The sequence below is a fragment of the Ostrea edulis genome, chromosome 4 (assembly GCF_947568905.1).
Source record: "Ostrea edulis chromosome 4, xbOstEdul1.1, whole genome shotgun sequence".
NCBI classification, from domain to species: Eukaryota; Metazoa; Mollusca; class Bivalvia; order Ostreida; family Ostreidae; genus Ostrea; species Ostrea edulis.
This window is the reverse complement of record NC_079167.1, coordinates 3,895,361-3,918,164: the sequence shown is the minus strand read 5'-3', so window position 1 is coordinate 3,918,164 and position 22,804 is coordinate 3,895,361. Positions and strand designations below refer to the sequence as shown.

Genomic DNA, 22,804 nt, shown 5'->3' with positions numbered 1-22,804 from the left:
AACATGTTATCTCAAATGTTCATAAAAATTAAGTAAACATCATTTCAAAAAGTCATTGGTGGAATTTTTCTTGTTGACGAAATCACTTTCAATTTGATTAACATGATTTAAAAAAAAAACATTTTAGGCTCAAATCATATAATTGTGATCCTTTCACGCACCGACAAAATATTCAATAAATGTGAAAGCGTTTTAGCTATCATCGGAAAATGATATGTGTGTAGTGTCACTCAAAATGCACCCCCCCCCCCCTTTCTTTCCTTCGTAAAATAAGAACACAGTAAAACAATGCTAATGTTGAACAGTTCATGAACTTGGAATATATTTTTAATTTCAGTTATGTGAAATTGTTGAACACGCCATGACAGTTGCAATTTGTGACACATGTATCTAACTGAGATGCTTAACCGGACAAGTTTCGTCACGCTTTGCGTGGTGCTAAATTTTGCTCAAAAGACTTTGATTGTGCAGGGAAAAACGAACTTACACTGTGACATTTTCTATATATCTTAGGGAGTTTTCACCAGCTATTTGCAATTCAGTTAAATTAGCCCTGTGTTTTGCATAAACGTTTCATGTCTGATTCAAAAGTTGAAATTCTTTTCCTTTGCCGCCATGTTGTAAACAAATATGCGTGCGCAGCTTTTTGACAAAAATTAATTTGATCATTAACTAAGTCGTAAATCTTCAAGAGACATATATTACATAAACAAATATCACATACTACACAATTCCAAAAAAAGAGACAAATATTAATAATCTACATCGGGAACAAAAACGGTTTAAAATCTCTCTATCTCTCTCTCTCTCTCTCTCTCTCTCTCTCTCTCTCTCTCTCTCTCTCTCTCTCTCTCTCTCTCTCTCGCTCTCTCTCTCTCTCTCTACGAACAGATTTTAGAACGATTTACTGATGTTTTTCTTTTTGTGTATGCCGATCGCGATGCAAATTTCAAGAATGGAGGGACCGCAGCTGACATGATTATAGTAACTAAGAGTTTTATTGTATGCTACAGCAGTCATCAAATATGTCTTTAAGTGAATTGTGGTCCCAAGTCAGTGGTTCAATCTCCAAAGCGACCGCGCAGCCCGTTAAAGTTGAAGCACAAGTTCCAACGAAGATGAATGAGTTTACGTCTCTTCTAATCAGACTAGCTATTTCTACCGGTCTCTCTATTGCATTAGGCAAAGTATTGATGGACATGATGGACCCAACGAGGAAAGAGAAAAAGGAAGCGAAAAAAAGGGTTGGTAACAAACGAAATTTTATGTTGTAATTGCGTCATTCGTTTCGTCAGATACTGTGCTAGTGAATATTTTGATAATGTTAAAACATGTGTCATGTTTGTGGTCTTTTTTCCCCCTATGAATAAAACTGAAACAATATTTTCAATTTCATGTGAGCATTTCCAAGATCAAAAGTTGTCAACGGCCTACTGCTAATACGGCTATTAGTCAGTATACAGTCATCTTAAATTCGTTTCGGACATTCCAAATCACTCAGCACAGGAATCTGAATTCAAATCAGTAAATAAATATAGAAAGAAGGGGGTGGGGACTCTATGTATGTATTTATATATATGTATGACTCCAAAGTGTGATGGTCACGCCAAACCCCGATGGTCTGCACCAAACCCCGATGGTGTGACACGCCAAAGTGCAATGGTCCACACTCATTCGCCAAAGTGTGATGGTCTGACACGCCAAAGTGCGATGGTGTGACACGCCGAAATCCATTGGTTTGTAAACGATAGTGTTTTGGTACAGATTGAACCAACCGTGTGTTGTTTCACCAAAATATCAGTGCAAAATCCATGCACAGAAATAAGAATAAACCCTTACCAAACTATACAGTATGCGGCAACCTTGCGGCAAACTTACAGTAAACTAGCGGCTAACTATTTTGTTCACCAAAAGCTTAAACACTAGTTCGCAGCCATTCGCCGGTAGCAGTGAACTTGTGGCGAACAAACATGAAGTTCGCTGGAAGTATACCAGAAATCTTTCTTTACCATATTTGTATATCACAGGAGATCCAAATACTCCCTGGTAGCGGTGAACCATGTGTTGTTTCACCAAAATATCAGTGCAAAATCCATGCACAGAAATAAGAATAAATTAAAAAACTTATTATATTACTATTTAGTTGTCGTGTTATTAAACATAACATTTTCCAATGCAAAATCGTATAGAATGTTTTGTATCATAGCATACCCCCCAGAAATTAATACGTGTACGTCAAAGTAATAAATGATCATGAATTAAAGAATGTTTGGGCGAAGAAGATAGTTCGACAACAAATGCACTTTGCCGTTCTTACTATCCTCAACAGTGTAAACCTTGTCGTTGCTGTCATCCATGTTGCATTTCTTCGGTTTTATTTTGAAAGATGTTAAGAATGATGTCACAATGACGTGACATCACAAACGTTACTGAACTTCGCACCATTGGACTTTGGCGTGGCTATCGCACTTTGGCGCCCGTAACGTTAACAAACCATCGCAATTTGGCGTGACCATCACACTTTGGAGCGACCATTGCACTTTAGAGTCTTACATATATAGATAAAGTTTTTTCCCCCTTTTCATATCTATTTATTGGTTAAAATTCAGATACCTGTGCAGTCAGATCCTGCTACCCATTACCTGATCATTTTAAACAATCTAACAGCTATAGTCATGAACAACAATAAATATCCTTTTAATTATTTAATCACTGTTTAGATAAGATAAGATAAGTTTATTCCAATTTTGGGCCCAGAGGGCATAACAGTAAGACATTTTATAAAGAAGGAAATTCAAAAAAGAAAGAAAGTTTACAACATTAACTACAGGTTACATAGACTGCAAACTGCATGTGGATGCAGCATGTTGGGGAAACAAGTACATACATACAGTAAAATACCTCTATCTCGAAGTCCGAGGGACTTCGAAAAAACTTCGAGATATCCAGGGGTTCGAGATATCCAAATTCGATCTTGAATATTTTTTTTAATGTAATGATGAAGCGTGTATTATCAAATGCGTTTTCGTAATTATGGGCATTACTTTTTTTTCAAGCGTACTTCGACAATTTTGTTCGTTTATCTAAACCACATGTTAATGATATAGCGTGTATCATTTTAAACACCGTCCCTGGAATCGGGCGTGTTAGTTCATAATTGGAGGTGGACTTAATCCGTAATGTGGGAAGGCCTCACTAATTACCCAAGCTGTTGAACCAATTATTGCGACCTGGGTCTACTCGAAAAAGGCGAGCGTGGATTAGCAGTCGATTGGTGAAGCCGCAGGCGTGAATATAGGACTTAACGACACCAGGTATGCTAAGCAGAGCGGAAAATTGACTGTACTTCGAGATAAACCAGGTGAATTTAGGGCATGGGACCTTGAAAATACTTCGACATAAGCGGGGTATTCGAGATTACCATGTTCGAAATATCCAAAGTTTTTTTAATCATTTATATAGGGAACACGACCGGGAACAGCGGTCGACTTCGACTCAAGCGGGGTATTCGAGATAAACCATATTCGAGATACAGATATTTTACTGTATATGAATTGCTAATCATGTATATATACAAGTAGATGGACAGTATCAGTATTATACCAATATATGAATTATGTTTATGGTCAGTATGTATATGTAATCATTTGAGCTGTGATGATGAAGTTAAAAAAAAGTCATCATATTTTCAATTGCTATTACGTACACATCAACAGGTTGCCTGTATATTAGGGTATTGCAGACCACTTGTGTAATGGTATATACGTGTTTGTGTTAATATGATGAGTAATAACTATTAATAGCATGACTGAGATATAAATAAGTTATCTAAAATTCATTTGTGTTTTATGCACAGTTAATCACATCATCGCAAGATCAGATCCACCACTCTTTTTAAATTATTGGAAAAAAGGGTAATGTGCCTCAAAGTGAATGGCAACCCCTTTTCCTGTTTGTTTTGGGGGGGGGGATCAAAATTTATTAGTCATGTTAATCAATGATAAAGCAAAGTATCTAAACTACCAGAATGTCAGTTTTTAGCAGAGATGGGAATATTATTTGGGTGATTTGAATTTACAAAATCAGTGAACTAAAGATAGCCTTTGTCAAGGTTGTCAACAGTAATGTAAACTTTTTGGGGTATTTAGGTGTGACAATCTAATTAAAATCAGATCCTAGAATACACTCACTATAGCTACAATAGGATCTGACATAACCCCATTGGGGGTCATGTCCGCATGACCTTTCGCTTGGAATATTCACGAGAACTCAGGGCTCACACTGGACCAAAATTTTGTGTCGCAACCTGGCGCGCGTGCATCGACTCATACTGTTTATCTATATTTATCTATATTTCATGTATATTATTCAAGAGGGCATATACTACATATCATATATATTATGATTATTCTTAGAACATAGCTTTGTTCAGCTTTTATCATAAATCACTATATGATATTGTATTTCAGCAGATTGCTTATCAGTCAGTCTAGATGACATTGCAGCACAATCATGGTTTTATTTTTAAATATTGTTGTTGGCTAAGTTGATTCAATTCTATTTCATACCAACTGGGGAAAAAATAGGGGGTATTCCATAGCCTATAACTGGCTACATTGAATAAAGACAATAAAGAGTTTCTATGTTTATTAATCATGTAAGTAGTGCAAATGACATATAATACTCATCATTAACATTAAATTTGCACTCTATAAAAAGTCACTGTCAGATGACAAAGTTACTGAAGACTAATTACTGTAATACATAACACATCATCATAGTTTCACAACATCACATTTTTCAAAGAATTCACTGAAGAATCCTGTTTTCATCTTGAAATCTTGAATGGCAAATCAGTCCTTTAGTAAATATCATCATGTTGTAGAGAAGGGAACTCGGGAAGTCTGAAATAAATTTTTAAATGGCTCAAGATGATGTGAAGTCAAAAGATGACAGCATAGCAATGTCAGAAAAACCTACAATTTTGCGTTTCCTCATGGCCATTTTCCATATAGATCAAACCAAAGACCTAAAGAATGATACAATTTCCCCAACATTCCCCCATTTTTAAACTATACTACCGTCAAATGGATTAGAAAATGTAACTGAACATTCAATAATTTAATTTTCTAGATGAAATTGTTTTTGTACCGAGAAATTAAATTTTATATGTTTTTATTGACAAATAAAAACAAATTATTGATAAGTATCTTCCATTAACTAGCTTGTGTGCATAGTCACACGCTTTTTATTCCTCCCAGTCTAAAACAGGCACCTCCCCAGTAAGCTACACAGAATACTTTATTTCTATTTTCATTACGATATGTAGGCAACTCGCACGTGTAAAGTTCATTTCGTTCACACCTACCTGCACACAGAGGTGTCTTGTGTAAACTGCTAAATAAACAAGACACCCCTACATCTATTGTTCCCATGCGGCAGGGTATCCACATTCTGCACAGGTAAAACAGCCCTGAGGCTGTTTGGATGCCAACAGCTGAAATCAAAGATGGTGCCGCGATTTTTAAAATACGAAATGTCCGTGTCGCATTTCCGGAATTTCTGTCGCATTTTTTCCTGAAAAATCGCAAAATGCGATGGGCAGCGCGAGCCCTGGAATTATCAGCCAGTCAGATTGCGCCATACAGACAATGATGGCTATTTAGGCGGTTCCTGGCAATTCGTAAACAAATTGCTGTAATCTCTCTCCCACAAAGTTTATTCCACTCTGTAAAATTGTATATTCTCACATAACGAATTTTAAAACTTTCGCAGTAATGCCTAATCTTTTCTGTTCATACAAACAACAAAACGTAGGATATAAAATACACCCAAATTAAATTGTGAATTCCGATTTATGTATGAATAGGGATAGGTAATGTTTGAATAGTTTTCAAGATGGTTTACTTAAATAACGTGAGGAATATAATGCCAGTCGACGTAAACGGTGCATTGTGACGTCGCATCTAACTGCGATGTCTTTTCTTTCAAACCAAACAATCGCAGTCATTTTCCTTGAATTGTGAACACCGATGATTTCATAGGTGACGCGATGATTGGCTAACATAAAGTTCAAATGAACATGACCCCCAATCGGGTTATGTCAGATCTTCTTGTGCAGACTATACGGCGCGGATCTAAGAAGTCTGATTTTAATTAGATTGATAGGTGTGAATACTCTGATAATTAATATTCATTTCAATATGACAAAGAATTCAGATGTGTTTCATAGATATAACAGTTATAGTAAATATCAAGGTTAAGAAATTCAATTGGAAATGAAATGGTTTGTATGTGATTAGATTTTATGAAGAAATCCTTGTGTCTTTGGTGACCTATTGCTATTTGTACTTGAGTGGATTAATCAGTCATCTGCCATGCGGTAACAATTGAACACTTTTAACTCCTCAGAAACATCTTGACCATTAGTCACCAAAGTTGGTGTGTTACATCTTAAAAAATTTCACAGTATTTGCCACCTAAGGACTTTAGTGATGGTGCCCCCCCCCCCCCCCCCCCCCCCCCCCCCCCCAAATATACAGCTTTTAAAAATTTTCTAAACATGTAGCAGACATGTGCATAGTTATAATGAGCATGGAGATTTCTACTAGAATTGTGAAAATCATGGCCCCAGGGGTCAGATTTTCATACCATAGGGTGAGGCTAGGTAGGTCATAAAGAGAAAATGTGTTTAGCTTTCAAAGTTATTTTCTTTATGCTTGAACATGTAGCAAACAAACTATGTGTGTAACTAATTATAATAAACATGTGAAATTCATTGTCCTAGGGTTTTAGGTTTATCGTCTTTTAATTTTTTCACCTAAATAAAGACAGAGCATGGAGAACTCTATATCAAAGTTGTGAAACATGTGACCCCAGGGCCACAGTTTCAGGCCTTAAGACAGGACTATATGGCTCATATGCTGAAAAAGCATTAATTTACATAAATGTCTAAATAAATGTACATAAATGTCTAAATATCACCTTTAGTCATAAACATCTAGAAGATAGGCCCTGCAAACTAAGTCCGGGTGTAGGAATCTGTCCATCATCTGTCTTGTACCCTGCCATATCACTGTCTGTGTCATGAATATAATCTCTAGATATAAACTTGCCCCATTTTGCTGTGTCATATAAATCATTATTTGACTAAGAGCAAGGTCACTACTATAACAAAAAAAAGAGAAGAAATATTTGTTTATGTCATTACTTTGTAATGCATTACCCAGAGTCATTTGGTCAAGGTTAACAGTGAAAAGGGTTAATATGAATATTTGTTTTTGGCCACAATTTTGTGATATATTCACTTGCAATTGCATCGCTTGGAGTCCAATTTACTATTAAAGAGTACTCTTTAATAGTAAATTGGACCCCAAGCGATGCAATTGCCTGTGGATATATATGGTAACATTAGATTCTGAAGCCCATGTTCGGCACAAAGATTGCTTATTGCCAGCAGTATGTCCTAACCCATAACCAGTGCCATTCAACCAAAAAGTCAAGGTCACTGGATGTATTTAAGAGGAATTAAAAGATCATACTTAGCATATTGCATTAGAGGTAGTTGATATATGCATTGGAGTTAAGAAACTACCAATAGTGACCAGCTAGCTGTTTTTATCTTTATATTGCTCAAAAAATTGCAATTGTTGAGACTTAAGTACAATATTGTGTAATTTATTTTTTGCAGGCTGAAGAATTAATGAAAAGGATTGGGGTGAATAATGTAAAGGTAAGCTTAAACTTATGCTATAGTTATACCCCCTGCAAACAAAGTTTATACTGGAATCACCTTGTCCGTCTGAACATCCGTTGTCTGTCTGTAGACATAATTGTCCAGAATATATTTTTAATACCACTGAACAAATTTAATTAAAGCTTTATATATCTTATATGAATAATAAAGTTATGTACCTGATTGAGATCTTTTAGCATTCAAGGAAGGTATGGCTATTTTTTCCATTTGAGGGAGTGCTGTCATTGTCCAGAGTATATTTTAAAAACTAATGAATAGATTGGATTCAAACTTTGTGTATATATAATGTATTTGTGCACCTGTCTTTTTTATTGAAATTCTCTAACATTCAGGGAAGTTGTGAATATTTTAAATTTACAAGTGTTTGTTCAACTTTATGTCCTTTTCTTTTATATTTTGTAACAATCTGTTCTCTCACAGAGACTTCTGCACAAGTGTGGGAGCGGGTATAATGGTATCACCAGTTCATTTGTCTGTCTGCCCATCTGTCTGTGGATAATATTTTGTCAAAGACAATTTTTAAGATACTACAGCATGGATTTCCAGAAAATTTGTACACTCTTTATTATACCCCCTGCAATAGAGTTATTCTTCATGTCAAAAGGATATGTTTACTTTTCAATGAGCACAAATCCACCATTTCCCACCATCCAATGTGCGGGGGGCATTAGTCCTGTTAGGACAGTTCTAGTTAATCACTCTCTTGTAATGCCACTGATCTAGTTCAGTACTTTTTAAATTACTGACTGTTACTCATTTAATATTCCTTTTAGTTGACAGAATATGAGCTTTGTTTTGCTGCTGACCTAGTCGAACCAGCGAGTCTTGATGTATCATGGAAAGACATTGGTGGATTAGATCATGTGATCCGATCAATCAAAGAAACTGTTATATTCCCATTTATAAGAAGAGATTTATTTAAAGACTCATATTTAATGCAACCACCAAAAGGTGTGTATTGTTTTGTTTTTATTTGAGTTTAATACCTGTTGTCTTCCATTTCACGAACCCTATATTGTGATGCTTTATTGAATTTTCATCATGAATCATGATCTCAAATACAGGTGATTCTCGATGGCTTGAACCTCGAACATGTTGAGAGATACCTTGAAGTATCCATTTTTTCCCTTATTAAACTAAGTACATGTAGTTCAGTTTCTTGAATTTTCAATTTCTCATAATCAAAGTAACATTTAAGTTCATTTCTTTAGATTTCATTTGATAACTCTTGTACATATATGTACTGTTGCTTTATGTAAGCCCAGTTATAGGAATATGTGGCCCAAACTGGCAATTCTAATTTTGAAAGGGTTTGGCAGGGACTATATTTTGTGGCTTTGTATATATTATAATGAAATATTATATAATTATTGATAATTTTGTAGTCAGTATGATGTGTAGCTACCTGAGAAGTACATTTTTCACCGAGCCTGGAGAACAAGGTGAATATTGTGTTCATGGGTAGCTAAAGCATCATATTGATTGAGAAAATGTTAATAATTGTTTTATTATATGACTGAATTATTTAAAACATTAAATCTGGCTACTAGAGCTTATAACAATGATATTTGTTCAGCCATCTTTGTTTACAGCTAGAGTGCAAAACCCAGTCAAAAGTGATAAGAAAAATTAACCAATTAAATCAGTATGGGAATTCCCAATTTTGAATTTTTTGTTGGAAAAATCAAACATTATATTTACCTCAAGGGCATGTGGAGGTGAATACATGTATGATGTATTATTTTTTCTTGTTTGTTGGATCTCAGTCAATCAGAAAGCTGAGAAGTATTCAAAAAATGAAAGTAATTTCTATTCATTTTATACAATACAAAGTAATTTGGGATAGTTTATGTATCATAAACCACAAAGTGGGTTATAAAAGAGTGTAAACTGTCCCAGCTTACTTTATATTATGTAAAATGAGAAGAAATTACTTTCTTTTTTTAAATAAAGTCAATTTAGTAAAATGCTTTTGATGTTTTTTGATCAATAATTCTAAAGAAAATATGAAATTTATGTGACACAGAGCAATATTATGGTAACAACAAAATGGAAACAGAGAAGCCAAACATATTTTGAGTTATTCTTAGGGTATGTGGTGCAACTTAACTGATTAAGTTTATATGATGTAAAGAATATTGATAAAGTCAAATGCACTGATCAAATTGTGGGTTACAAGTGATTGATTGTATATTGTTTAATGTCCTTCTCGAGAATTTTTCACTCATATGGAGACGTTACCATTGCCAGTGAAGAGTTGCAAAATTTCCTGCCTTTGAGCAGGGAGGGATCTTTAATGTGCCACACCTGCTGTGACACAGGGTCTCAGTTTTTACGGTCTCATCTGAAGGACCAATCCCTTTAGTCGCCTCTTTTGAGGTACTGAGGACCTATCCTAACCCGGATCCCCACTGACTGTTACAAGTGAAATTAGATTATTGAACCCTATAGTAATCCTCATTAACAATGGAACATTATATCCATCATGTTTTGTATTTAACAGGTCTTTTATTACATGGACCTCCAGGATGTGGCAAAACAATGGTTGCCAAAGCAATTGCAAAAGATGCAGGTACGAAAGTGATGTTATAAAGAATGTACTTTTCATTCTTGAAAATTATCAAGTTCAGTAAATTTGAAAAGCATATAGTGTTGATATACATTTATTTACCTGTATCCTTTAGTCTAACATTATTGAAAATTAATATTAACCTTGTTCTGGTCATTGAATATAGGAGCCAGATTTATCAATTTCAAAATATCCTCAATGGTGGATAAATGGTACGGAGAGTCCCAGAAGCGAGCGGAGGCAGTGTTCTCATTGGTCAGTTGTTTTTCAATCTTAATTTGCGTGACCTTTGCTTTTCAATGGTTATTCAACAGGTTGGAGGGGATATGGGTTTATTTCGAAATCTTAGATTTTTATACGCTTGTCAAGTATGGGATGTATTATGCAGACATGATTTTTCTCCACTTTAATTCGACTCCCTTGGACCCCTTGATCTACCCTGCTGGAGGAGGACCCCCAGACCCCCTTCCACTTTTTCTCCCTCTCTGTAGAATCATGTCTGATTATGGTATGGCATCGTCCGTCTGTCTGGACCTTGTAGGTAAAATGCAAAATGAACTATAAGCTCCATGATCTTACAACTTGGTACATCAGATCACCTTGATGAGAGGAATATGCCTATTGTTTTTCAAGGTCAAATGTCAAGGTTTTAGTATCACTTAGTAGGAAAACCATGCAGGCAGGATACAGACCGAATTGTAAGATCCATGATCTTACAACTTGGTCCATTTGATCACCATGATTTGAGGAAGATGCCTATTATTTCTCAAGGTCAAAGTTAAGGTAACTACTCAGGCTATGACCGTCAAACTTGGTATACATACTCCTCATGCCAAGTGGAGGACATGTTTTGTTCTTCAAGGTCAAAGGTCAAGGTCATAGTATCACTTAGTAAGAAAACCTTATAGGCAGGATACAGACCAAGTCGTTGGGGTTAGGATCATCAAACTTGGTACACATATACCTTATGCCAATCAGAGGATGCCTAGATCAAGGTGGTAGTACCACATAATAGAAAAACCTTGTTTTCATTTTTCAGATTTTTTTCATAATGAATATTGCCCTGAAATTTTGTCACAACCTCTCTCTCAGAGAATTACATAATCAGTTCACATTTTAACTTGATTGATGCACCATGACCTATTTTAGGGTTAAAAGTAGGTCAAATAGTTTTCTGGACTTTTTCTCGTCATGGATACAGATATTGCACTGAAGGTCTAACGGGCGTATGTTGTACCATTTGCGGTACTCATTATACTTTTAAGAAAATATATGATTTGTTTTGTTTATTTACAGGCTATGAAATTGCAACCAGCCATTATATTCATAGATGAAATAGGTATGACGTTAAAAGTTTTTATTGCTTTTCACACCCACTATATCTCATAAATACTACGTCTATACTAGAGCCAGATATAATGACAGTATACTATTCATATAACAGTGCCTTGTTTTGCAAGTACAATACCGAAATATTAGTAATAGGGTTTTGACACATACAGCTTACTCCACTTATATTGAAGTCGCTTATTTTGAAATATCGCTTATTTTGAAGTAAAACAGAATCCCCAGTCTCAGTCTCTCATTTTCTTTGCGTTAAGATATCGGTTAAATTGAAATCGCTTATATTGAAATATGGCTTATTTCGAAATCAATTATCGGTCCGCTGAGTAGATAATTTATTGTTTTTATAACGGCTATATTGAAGTCACCTGCGATGGTAGTCGTCCAGGTTGGTGGCCTCATAATTACACAGGTGGTGTCAGTTGATTGGTTTCCCATGGATCACTTTTCATTGCGTGTTTTTATAGGAATAAAATAACAGTGGGGGTATAATCACTCTTTAACAGCTTGATGACAGGATCGTTTGTAAAATTTGACCTCCCGACAAAAAAGGAAAACTTTATCATTGGACATCAAATACAAATTAATAACTGCAATAGATATAAGAATTTGAAGTCAAACTCAGAAATGACAATTTTGCTTAACCCCAGTAATTTCAAACACCTTACCGCTATCACGGTGCATTAAAAATAGTTTTTGTAAGACTGAGTTCACATTAAAATCTCCAAATAAAGTTTATAACACCTGACGTGGACAACAACAATGTCTTTACAGACAACATGATGCCACTTGCTTATGTTAGTGAACTTTATTTTTTTTAAAATGGTTTTGAAATTCTGATGGTAGACATACATGTGTATCAAATGTTTCCACGGCGATCGTTTCCAGGTAAGAATTTACTTCCGATATTATGTACATGTACATACTGCAAAGGAAATATCGGCGATGAGAGCAAAAACGAAATTCCGGATGAAAATGTGACGTACAATCAAACTCAAAGTTGTATGTGTAAATTTAATATTAAAAAAAATAATTTTAAAAAAAACATTATGTTCAGACGCTACCTAAAGTTGATGACAAAATTTTTGTAAACATCGGAAATTGAAATATTCATTCTAGGTCAGCTCAATAAGAAACAAAAGTTAACAAAACTCGCATATTTTTTTAAAAAATGTAAATCTTCAGTGGACTAAATTCAATCAATTATCTAAATGTTGTAAATTGTGTAATGTAATAAATTCATATTTCTGTTTTCATAATCGGGATCGAGATGCCAAATGAAGTCTCCGATATGGTCGAAATTTCCGATTTCACTTTTTTTGAACTTTGGTTATATTGAAAGAAGATTGGTCCCCTGAATTTCAATATATCCGGAGTAAGCTGTATGACCATGCTGTACTAACATTTGGAACAGTACCAATACACTATCAGGTATCTTTGAATACTCTGCCAAAATAGTGGGGTAACAATTATATAGATACAAACTAGCAGAGAGCATGCTAATATCTCAGATTTGAATCACTTATGTGTTTTGTAGATTCCTTTTTACGATCCAGGAGTTCACAGGACCATGAAGCTACCGCAATGATTAAGGCTCAATTCATGAGTATGTGGGATGGCATTATTACTGACCCCAACTGCCTAATCATGATCATAGCAGCCACAAATCGCCCCAGTGACATTGATCCAGCCATTCTTAGAAGATTACCTTGCCAGTTCAACATAAAAAAACCAGTAGGCTATTGTTTTCTGTTTAGTAAACATAAAGAAAATCAAACATTTTTTCTTACCTCACATGCTCAAGTGAGTTTTTCTGATCGTCTGTCTGTAAACTTTTCACAATTTCGACTTCTTCTTCAGAACCACTGGGCCAATTTCAACCAAACTTGGCAAAAAGCATCCTTGGGTGAAGGGCTTTCAAGTTTATTCAAATGAAGGCCCATGCCCCCTTCAAAAGGGAGATAATCACAAAAATAGGGTGGAGTCATTTAAAATTCTTCTTCTCAAGAACCACTGGGCCAGAAGAGCTGAAATTTACATGAAAGCTTCCTGACATAGTGCAGATTCAAGTTTGCAATTGGTTGTCGTCCATTGTCGTGCGTTAACAATTGATCATTTTAAACTTCTTTTTGATAGCTACCAGTCCAATTCTTTTCAAATTTGGTATGAAGCATCTTTTGGACAAGGGGGACATAAATTGTAAGTTTCAGGTCTCCAGCACCCCTGGGGCCGTAGGGGCAGGCCAAAAACTGCCCAAAATTGACCAATTTTCAAAAATCGTCTACTCAAGAACCACACATGTTTAAGAAAAACTAAATGTATAGTAATGTGAAGCAGAAAAGCTTCTACCAAAATTTTAAATTTCATGATCCCCGGGGTAGGGGTTCTGACCCCAGGGCGGGGCCAAACTTGTTATATAGTGTTTATTTGTAAAACAGTTAAATAGCATCTTCTTTAGTGCTATTGATACTAAATTGAAACTAAATGGATATTTAGAAATAACAGGTAGTCCTTTACCAAAATTGTAAATTTGATGATGCCAGGGGTAGAGATTTTGGTATTAGGGTGTGGCCAAAATGGTCAGTTATTAAATGTGTGAACAATAGACATTTTTATGCCCCCGAGATCGAAGATCGGGTGGCATATTGTTTTTGTGCTGTCTTCTGTCATTCTGTCTGAAACTTTAACCTTGCTAATAACTTTTGAACAGTAAGTGATAGAGCTTTGATATTTCACATGAGTATTCCTTGTGACCAGACCTTTCCATGGGTACCAACATTTTTGACCCTGTGACCTTGACCTTGGAATTTGACCTACTTTTTGAAAATTTTAACCTTGCTAATAACTTTGAACAATAAGTGATAGAGCTTTAATATTTCACGTGAGTATTCCTATGACAAGACCTTTCCGTGGGTACCAACATTTTTGACCCCTTGACCTTGGAGTTGGACCTACTTTTTGAAAATTTTAACCTTGCTTTTAACTTTTGAACAGTAAGTGCTAGAACTTTGATATTTCACATTAGTATTCCTTGTGACAAGACCGTTCCATTGGTACTAAACCTTTTGATCTTGACATTTGACCTACTTTTAATTTTTTTTTTCATTAGTCGTAACTTCTAAATGGTAAATATTAGAGCTTTCATATTGTACATGAGCATTTCTTGTGACAAGATCTTTCTACTGGTACTAAGATATTTGTCCTTGTGACCTTGGCTATCTTCGGAATTGGCCATTATCGGGGGCATTTGTGTTTCACAAACACATCTTGTTATCTTCTTCTTGGTAACTACCAGTCCAATCCTTTTCAATTTTGGTATGAAGCATCTTTCGAACAAGGGGGACATAAATTGTAAATTTCAGGATTCCTGCACCTCTGGGGCTTTAAGGGTAGGGCAAAAACTGCCCAAAATTGACCATTTTTCAAAAATCTTCTTCTCAAAAAACCGCACGTTTAAGAAAAACTAAATGCATTTTGATGTAGACCAGGAAGGCCTCTACCGAAATTGTCAATTTCATGATCCCCGGGGTAGGGATTCTGATCCCAGAGTGGGGCCAAACTTACTATATAGTGCCTACAGGGCTCGAAATTAACCTATGCCCGTCAATTTGTGACTGGTTAAAAGTCTGGCGGACTGACTGACATTTGTTTTAGTCAGTCCGATGGGACTGGTTAATTTTCTAAAACGTCATTTTGGAAAACATACTTATGGAATCTTAAACACACATTTGGTATTCCTCTGTAGTTATTAGAGGAAACAGATTAGTAAATAAAAATCTCACATAAGTGTCAAAATATTGTCTGAGGCATATCAAGTTAATTCCGTTATTTTATTTTAATAACATGAATGAAATATGTTTAATTATTTCTGAAAAACTCTGGTGGACAGGTAAATTTTTCTGTGGACTGGTTGAAATTATATCCTATCAGTCCGGCTGGACTGGTGACATAAAAAGTTAGTTTCAAGCCCTGGTCTATGTGTAAAACACTTAAATAACATCTTTATTGTTATTGATACTAAATTGAGACTAAATGGATATTTAGAAATAGCAGGTAGTCTTTTACTAGCAACCACCACCCATTTTTTTAAAATTACCCAAAACAATAAAAATCAGGTGCAATTACCAATTTTGAGTATGCTGATTTCAAATCTGGATTCCTTATACTCCAATTTCTTATAGAAAATGAGGTATAGTCTCTTAAACACCCCTACCGTCAGGTTGCTAAAAATGGAAAATGTTTCATTTTGCATCAAAAAGTGACCCAACTTTATTTCTTGAAACACCATTACCCAAAACAATAAAAAGCAGGTGTAATTACCAATTTTGAGTATGCTGAATCCAATTCTGAATTCCTTTTACTCCACTTTCTTACAGAAAATGAGGTATAGTATCTTAAACACCCCTACCGTCAGGTTGTCAAAAATTGAAAATGTTCCATTTCACATTAAAAACTGACCTGAAAGTTATTTCTTGAAATAAGGCATACAACATAAAAGGAAAACAATTAATACTAAATTGTTCCATGAACATTCTTAGTTGTTTTGGAAAGAATATATCTCACCTCTGGACTTCACAGATACAGGAAAGGAAGAGGAATACGGAGCAGATCAACGATCTTAAATTTAATCAGATTGGGCCATAGCCTAATGAACAGGAGCAAAAGTAAAATTAATAATTAATGTCACTTTATTGCGATGACTCTTCAAGTACAAACCATGATATTAAAAAAAATGGAATGAAATGATAGTTAAATAAATAAATAAAATATTTGTAAGTTACTTTATTTATCCAGGGACCTATATACTAACTAGTATATAGGTCCCTGATTTATCTGTAAGTAAGTCACTAATTAAGAAAATTGCATCATCTGTAGCTTACGACCCCTTTTGCCTTGCCTTGTAATTAATATTGTTGAAAATTTGGCAAATAACATTTTTAACCCCCCAGTCCATACCCCACTTTTCTTTAAATGCTAAAAATCCAGCTAATTCAGTGAGGAAGAAATGTCACTACCATATTTCGAATTTCCTCTAGACTATATCAAATTAAATACCGCACTGTTATCAGTCACAGATTGACACTGGTAGGGGTATGGGGACCTGGTCTGTGAGTGTGATGGAAAAGATTCTGATGAAAATAAAGATTCACTCATCATTCAGAAATGTATAAACATTGTATTAATGTATACCACCGGTACGTTGTGAGTACGTTAATAATGGGAGTTATCTTTCCCTTGATATCTAAATCAATCAAATACTATATGAACACGGGCAATTATCGTCCATGTTTGACCTCAGTATAATTTGTTCATGCATAAAATGTATCAATATGTCACTCTTTGTTGCGTATTTCACCGTTAAGTAAATGTTTACATATACTCGCTCTGCTTAATCGCTTCAATCTCAAAGGGATTTTCTGGAATGTGCCTAATCACGTGAGATACGCTAAATATAGCTATTTTAGATCCGAACGATCAACTTCGCATCATTCGTAGGCTCTAGGTTTATTCATACTAGCCCGTAAAAAATAGGGTGGAACCTCGTCCCACTTTTCCTGTAGAAATAAAAATAGAACATGACGCGCCACCTAGCGAGCGTGGTTGTTGCTACTTTTACCAAAATTGTAAATTTGATGATCCCCAGAGGGCCAAACTTAGTATATAGTATTTATGTGTAAGTTTGCTGATACTGTATAAAATCTAGATGCATACTTAGGTATAGCACGAAAGGATGTACAAAAAATGATGAATTTTACAACCCAGGGTTTTGACTCTAAGATGGGTTCAAATTAGTCATATGTTTTGATGTTTTAATACACCTATTATATTATGTAAAGCCTTTCATCAGTGTATGCACTTTTGAGGGCAGTGAAGTTTTAAGAACACATCTTGTTTAATACTGTTGCTGAACTTAAGAATTTAGCTTAGATATTCAGAACAGGAAATTTTTTCTAGATTTCATAGCCCTTGGGAGTACTAGTACTCAGGTGACCGATAAAATCATGATCCCCGGGGTAAGATGGAGCCACAATTAGGGGATCAAAGTTTTACATACAAAGATATAGAGAAAATCTTTAAAAATCTTCTTCTTAAGAACCACTGGACCAGAAGAGCTGAAAATTACATGAAAATTTCCTGACACATTGCAGATTTAAGTTTGCTAAAATCAGGACCCCCGGGTGTAGGATGGGACCACAATAGGAGATCAAAGTTTTACATATAAATATATAGGAAAAATCTTTAAAAATCTTCCTCTCAAGAACCATTAGGGCAGAAAAGTTGACATTTACATGAAAGCTTCCTGACATAGTGCAGAAATTGTTAAAAATCATGGCCCCCAGCGGGTAGGTTGGAGCCACAATAGGGATTAAAGTTGAGGCGAAAAAAAATCAGGGGAATAAGCTTTTAAAAATCACAACTAAAGCAACAGCATGACCAAGATGACTCAGATGAGTGATGTGGCCCATGGGCCTCTTGTTTGTAATTCTTCGATATGCTGTCTGAACTATGATACTATAAACAATTTGTTATTTTAATTATTCATACACTGTATTCTATTATGTTTATTTTTAGTCTGAAATATTATTACTTTGCAGGAAAAACTTCAGAGAGTCAATATCTTAAAACTTGTGTTATATGGAGAACGGACAGAGGTAAGAGTAAATTCAGGTTAGTAATTTTCTTTAATGACCAAAATGTAATAGATTACGCCTATTTTACAGTTACCAACAAAACTAAGTATGACCTTTAAGGTCTAATATCACTCTAAAAAAAATGCACCATTAATAAGTATACACACAAATTCATATGTGTCTTTAGGAAACATCATTTATTAGCTTAATGAGGATATATTTTTGACAGAATTATGAAACCAATCTATAGGCCTAATCAACAAGAAATATTTCAAGAAATTTTCAAAATGTATAATCGGTGTAAAATCATGATCAAGTTGTCTACACAATTCTGCAATCAGAGCATTACTTTTTGTAAACTATAGGAAATATTGTCTTTCAAGAAACTCTGAATATAAGTATACAAACTTTTGCAATGAAAATCGACTACTTGATTCTGAAATTGGCCCCCTCAGTTAACCGTAAATTCAACTGTGAGAAAAGTTTGCCTGGTATCTGTCATGCGATCATTTCAGAAACTAAATTTGATCGGGTTTACTGATTTAAGTCAATTTACTTTTTACATATTTCATAAAACTGTTATAATTGGCCTCTGTCCACAATTGGCATGAATTTCATGATCCCAGGGATAGGTGGTCGGACTCTAGGGCAGGGCCGAAATGGTTATATAATATACATGTATACAATTCTTGAAAGTTTTCTTAGATACTTGTGCTGATATTGCATAAATACTGAATGCATTTTTAAAAATCTAGAAGGCCTCCACCAAAATTTTATATTTTCTGACCCCAGGCAGGGTTTCTTACTCTGGTCGTAATTGTGTTACATATAATGTAGGAATATTTTCTTCTTTACTTGTGCTGAAGTTGAATCAGAGCTGAATGCATACTCAGCAAGAGCGTGAAGGTGACATGTCGAAATAGTCATATAGTGTTAATATAATATATGTTAAAATCATAGTGTTAATATAACATACGTGAAAACCATAGTGTTAATATAACATATGTTAAAATCATAGTGTTAATATAACATTTGTTAAAATCATAGTGTTAATATATATAACATATATTAAAATCATAGTGTTAATATAACATATATTGAAATCATAGTGTTAATATAGCTTATATTAGAATTATATTATGTAAAGTCTTTAATAATTATGGGCACTTTCGAGGGCATTTGTGTTTTAAGAACACTTCTTGTTTTATACTGTTACTAAATATTATAATTAAGGTTAGATATGTAGAACAGAAAAATTATTATAGATTTCACAGCCCTAGGGGCTAGTGATATCTTTAACTCATACAGGTGACTCTCAATAGCTCGAACTTCGATCTCTCAAAGTGAAATCATGGTCCTGATTTTTCTCTCTGTATAACAAAGCGAATTTACTATCGATCTCTCGAACGTTCGATCTCTCGAAGTGAAGTTGGGTCCCGTATAATACATTTCATTGTTTTTAACTCTCGATCTCTCGAAGTGGTGGTAGCGTATACCCACTGTTACCCAAGCGTTTAATAATTTCCGCTTGGGCCTTACCTGGATTTTGTTGAATGCCTGAGGATAGTGAGACTGTGGTAATTAGGTGTTTACACAGATGAAACATCCTGTGCTTCTTAGTGGAGGTGATACACTTGAGTATATCATTGGCTAATTGGTCAGTTTACACCTAACACATGGGTCTTGTGATGATTAAAATTATGTATAATCCGACTATGAATAAAATCTATAATTAGTTTTGACTTGACAACAAGAGAGTAAGTTTTATGCATTAATTTTTAAATTTTTTTTTTATTGCAATCGGTTGTCGTTCGTCGTCATACGTTAACAATTGAACATTTTTAACTTCTTCTTGATAACTACCAGTCCACTTCTTTTCAAATTTGGTATGAAGCATCTTTGGGACAAGGGGGACATAAATTGTAAATTTCAGGTCTCCAGCATTCCTGGGGCCTTAGGGGTGGGGCAAAAACTACCCCAAATCGACCAATTTTCAAATATCTTCTTCTCAAGAACCGCACATGTGTAAGAAAAACTATGCATGGTGATGGAGAGCAGGAAGGCCTCTACCAAAATTGTAAATTTCATGATCCCCAGGGTAGGGGTTCTGACCCCAGGGCAGGGCCAAACTTGTTATATAGTGTTTATGTGTAAAACACTTGAATAACATCTTCTTTAGTGCTATTGATACTAAATTGAAACTAAATGAATAGAGCAGGTAGTCTTTTACCAAAATTTTTAATTTGATGATCCCCAGAGTAAGGGTTCTAACCCCAGGGTGGGGCCAAACTTAGTATATAGTATTTATGTGTAAGTTTGCTGATACTGTATAAAATCTAAATGCATACTTAGGAATAGCAGAAAAGGATGTACAAAAAATGGTGAATTTCAACCATTACCCAGGGTTATGACTTCAAGATGAGTCCAAATTAGTCATATCTTTTGATGTTTTAATGTAAATACACCCATTATTTAAAGCCTTTCATCAGTGTATGCATTTTTGAAGGCAGTGAAGTTTTAAGAACACATCTGGTTTTATACTGTTGCTGAACATTAGAATTTAGCTTAGATATTCAGAACAGGAATTTTTTTCTAGATTTCATAGCCCATGGAAGTAGTGATACTTTTTCACTAGTATTCAGGTGACTGATAAGGCCTGTGGGCCTCTTGTATATTTTAGATATCTACAGACTGTTTTTCTCGAGTTTGTTCTTTGTGTAAAGTTACTCGAAAACTTTGAAATCCTTTTATTAATGCAAAATAAGGTTCTTTATTTTGATATCAAATTAACTACCTGACAAATATAAAGGAAAACATGTCAGAACAATATGATCTTGTCTAAAAATTTCCGGTTACTGTAAAATCTGAACCATATCGGCGGTCCTTCAATTTCCGAATTTCGATCTTTAGAACTCTTGATTTCTTGAAGTTTTATCAAGGTCCCTTGAACTTCAAGTTATCGAGAGTCACCTGTATTCATGTGACTGATAAGGCCCGTGGGCCTCTTGTTAGGTCAATAATCGTAAATATTTTGTATTTCATTATCATTGTGTTTTTTTTTACAGGATTTAGATTATGAAAAGTTAGGAGAAGAAACAGTTGGGTTGACTGGGAGTGATCTCAAGGAATTGTGTCGGGTAGCCTCAACCAATAGGATTCGAGAGCTTGTACAGAACAGCCACACAGACAACATCTAGTCAGTACTGATTCTTTCATTCTTGCTTTGTTGTCTGTGGAGTTGTTTCATTAGAAAACAATTACGGTGAAAGCTATCTAATTCAGCATGCTCTGAAATATAGATTTTGTGTCAGATTAGAAAGATGTCAGATTATGTAAAGAACCTGAAAAAGGGTCATTTGAAATAAAAATCGGGTCAGAATTACCTGTGAAATGGAGAGCACAGGTATTTGGTTTAGAATGTTTTATTAAAGTGTTAAACGTACCAAATGTATTATTTTGCTGCTGCATGGATGCTTGGTTTTATTTTATTTATCAATGCCATTTTGTTGCTGTTTCAGTGAGATGGAAATAGAGAGACTGAGGCCGATAACCATGAAAGACATGGAGATTGGAATAGCAAAGCTTACAAATTCTAAGTCTGAATTGTTGACATTAATTACGGAGAGCGTAGACTGAGGCTGTTGTGCTTTACGTATGAATATGTTGTATACAGTGGGTTCCAAACCAATCTGAACAGCAAAATCCTGTGATAAAAAATTTGTATGGCTGGTGGATTATTGCCTCATGTGTGATGTTGGAAATGCTGTATGTGAGAACTGGTTTTAACTGTTGGAGAGTGTGCTAGCAGTCAAGGTTTAGTGATGGTTGATTTCATTTTATCATGCTATTGTTATTCAAATTTGTGATTTTAAAAAGTACTATACAGTTATGAAATTATTACCATTATTACCATGATTCTTGGTATATGTATAAATTCAGTTGCAAAGATAAGATTTTAATTAAAATTACACTTGTAAATCCTACTCATTTACTCTATATCTTTATTCAGATTTATGTAAAGTCTATAATTAAATTAATGAAACTACATGTATAAGACTGTATGAGTCTGTACTCTATATCTTTATTCAGATTTATGTAAAGCCTATAATTAAAATTAATGAAATGGCTACATGTTTGGGTGAATCTCTAAATGTAGGGACAATCTAAGCACCACTCTAAATCAATAGGCAATTTTATATTAATTTAATTTAAACAATATTTTATTATGTATGAAACATAAATAGGCTTGCAGCCTATATAAGCCTTCAATAAGATTCAGTATCTCGAACATAGATACATATCTCAAATACCACGGATATGTCAAAGTGAGTTGGAAGTCTCAACTTCATTTTATTTATGTATTTTAATTGTGATATCTCGAACCCTCAGATATCTCGAAAGTTATTTCTTGGACCCATTGAGTTCGAGATTAGGAAGTTTGACTGCAATGTAGATTGATATGTATTGGATCAAAATCACAAGGGAAATGTTTCAATAGCAGAA

The 22,804-nt window shown here is 34.7% G+C and overlaps 2 protein-coding genes across 4 annotated transcripts in view; one reads left to right on the top strand and one right to left on the bottom strand.

The window, feature by feature from the left end:
- The window catches only part of LOC125670423 (WD repeat-containing protein 90-like), a 37,351-nt gene extending 36,714 nt beyond the window's left edge, over positions 1 to 637 (bottom strand). The window contains exon 1 of the mRNA XM_048905576.2: positions 488 to 637. Coding sequence (XP_048761533.2) covers positions 488 to 497 — 10 coding nt within the window. The 5' untranslated portion in view covers positions 498 to 637. The remainder of the gene's footprint in view (positions 1 to 487) is intronic.
- Positions 638 to 908: 271 nt separating this feature from the next.
- Positions 909 to 22,428, top strand: LOC125670428 (outer mitochondrial transmembrane helix translocase-like). Of its 3 annotated transcripts, none has more exons than XM_048905590.2 (11): positions 909 to 1,244; positions 7,691 to 7,732; positions 8,530 to 8,707; positions 9,142 to 9,198; positions 10,260 to 10,328; positions 10,492 to 10,580; positions 11,622 to 11,664; positions 13,207 to 13,403; positions 18,266 to 18,322; positions 21,367 to 21,497; positions 21,820 to 22,428. In XM_048905590.2, the coding sequence occupies exons 1-11, from the start codon at positions 1,005 to 1,007 to the stop codon at positions 21,935 to 21,937; spliced, it is 1,221 nt and encodes a 406-aa protein (XP_048761547.1). In that variant the 5' UTR covers positions 909 to 1,004; the 3' UTR covers positions 21,938 to 22,428. The 3 variants fall into 3 exon arrangements, 2 of the variants coding, with proteins under 2 accessions (XP_048761547.1, XP_048761548.1); XR_007368196.2 differs by having other exon boundaries at positions 915 to 1,244; positions 18,266 to 18,338; positions 21,820 to 21,837; XM_048905591.2 differs by lacking the exon at positions 9,142 to 9,198.
- Positions 22,429 to 22,804: the final 376 nt, after the last annotated feature.

Excerpts from the sequence above, each read along its gene's own strand:
- LOC125670428 (XM_048905590.2), top strand. The coding sequence starts at position 1,005 with ATGCTACAGCAGTCATCAAATATGTCTTTAAGTGAATTGTGGTCCCAA. Across the intron at positions 9,199-10,259 it reads CACCGAGCCTGGAGAACAAG|GTCTTTTATTACATGGACCT; the intron begins GTGAATATTGTG and ends TGTATTTAACAG. Across the intron at positions 21,498-21,819 it reads AGCCACACAGACAACATCTA|TGAGATGGAAATAGAGAGAC; the intron begins GTCAGTACTGAT and ends TTGCTGTTTCAG.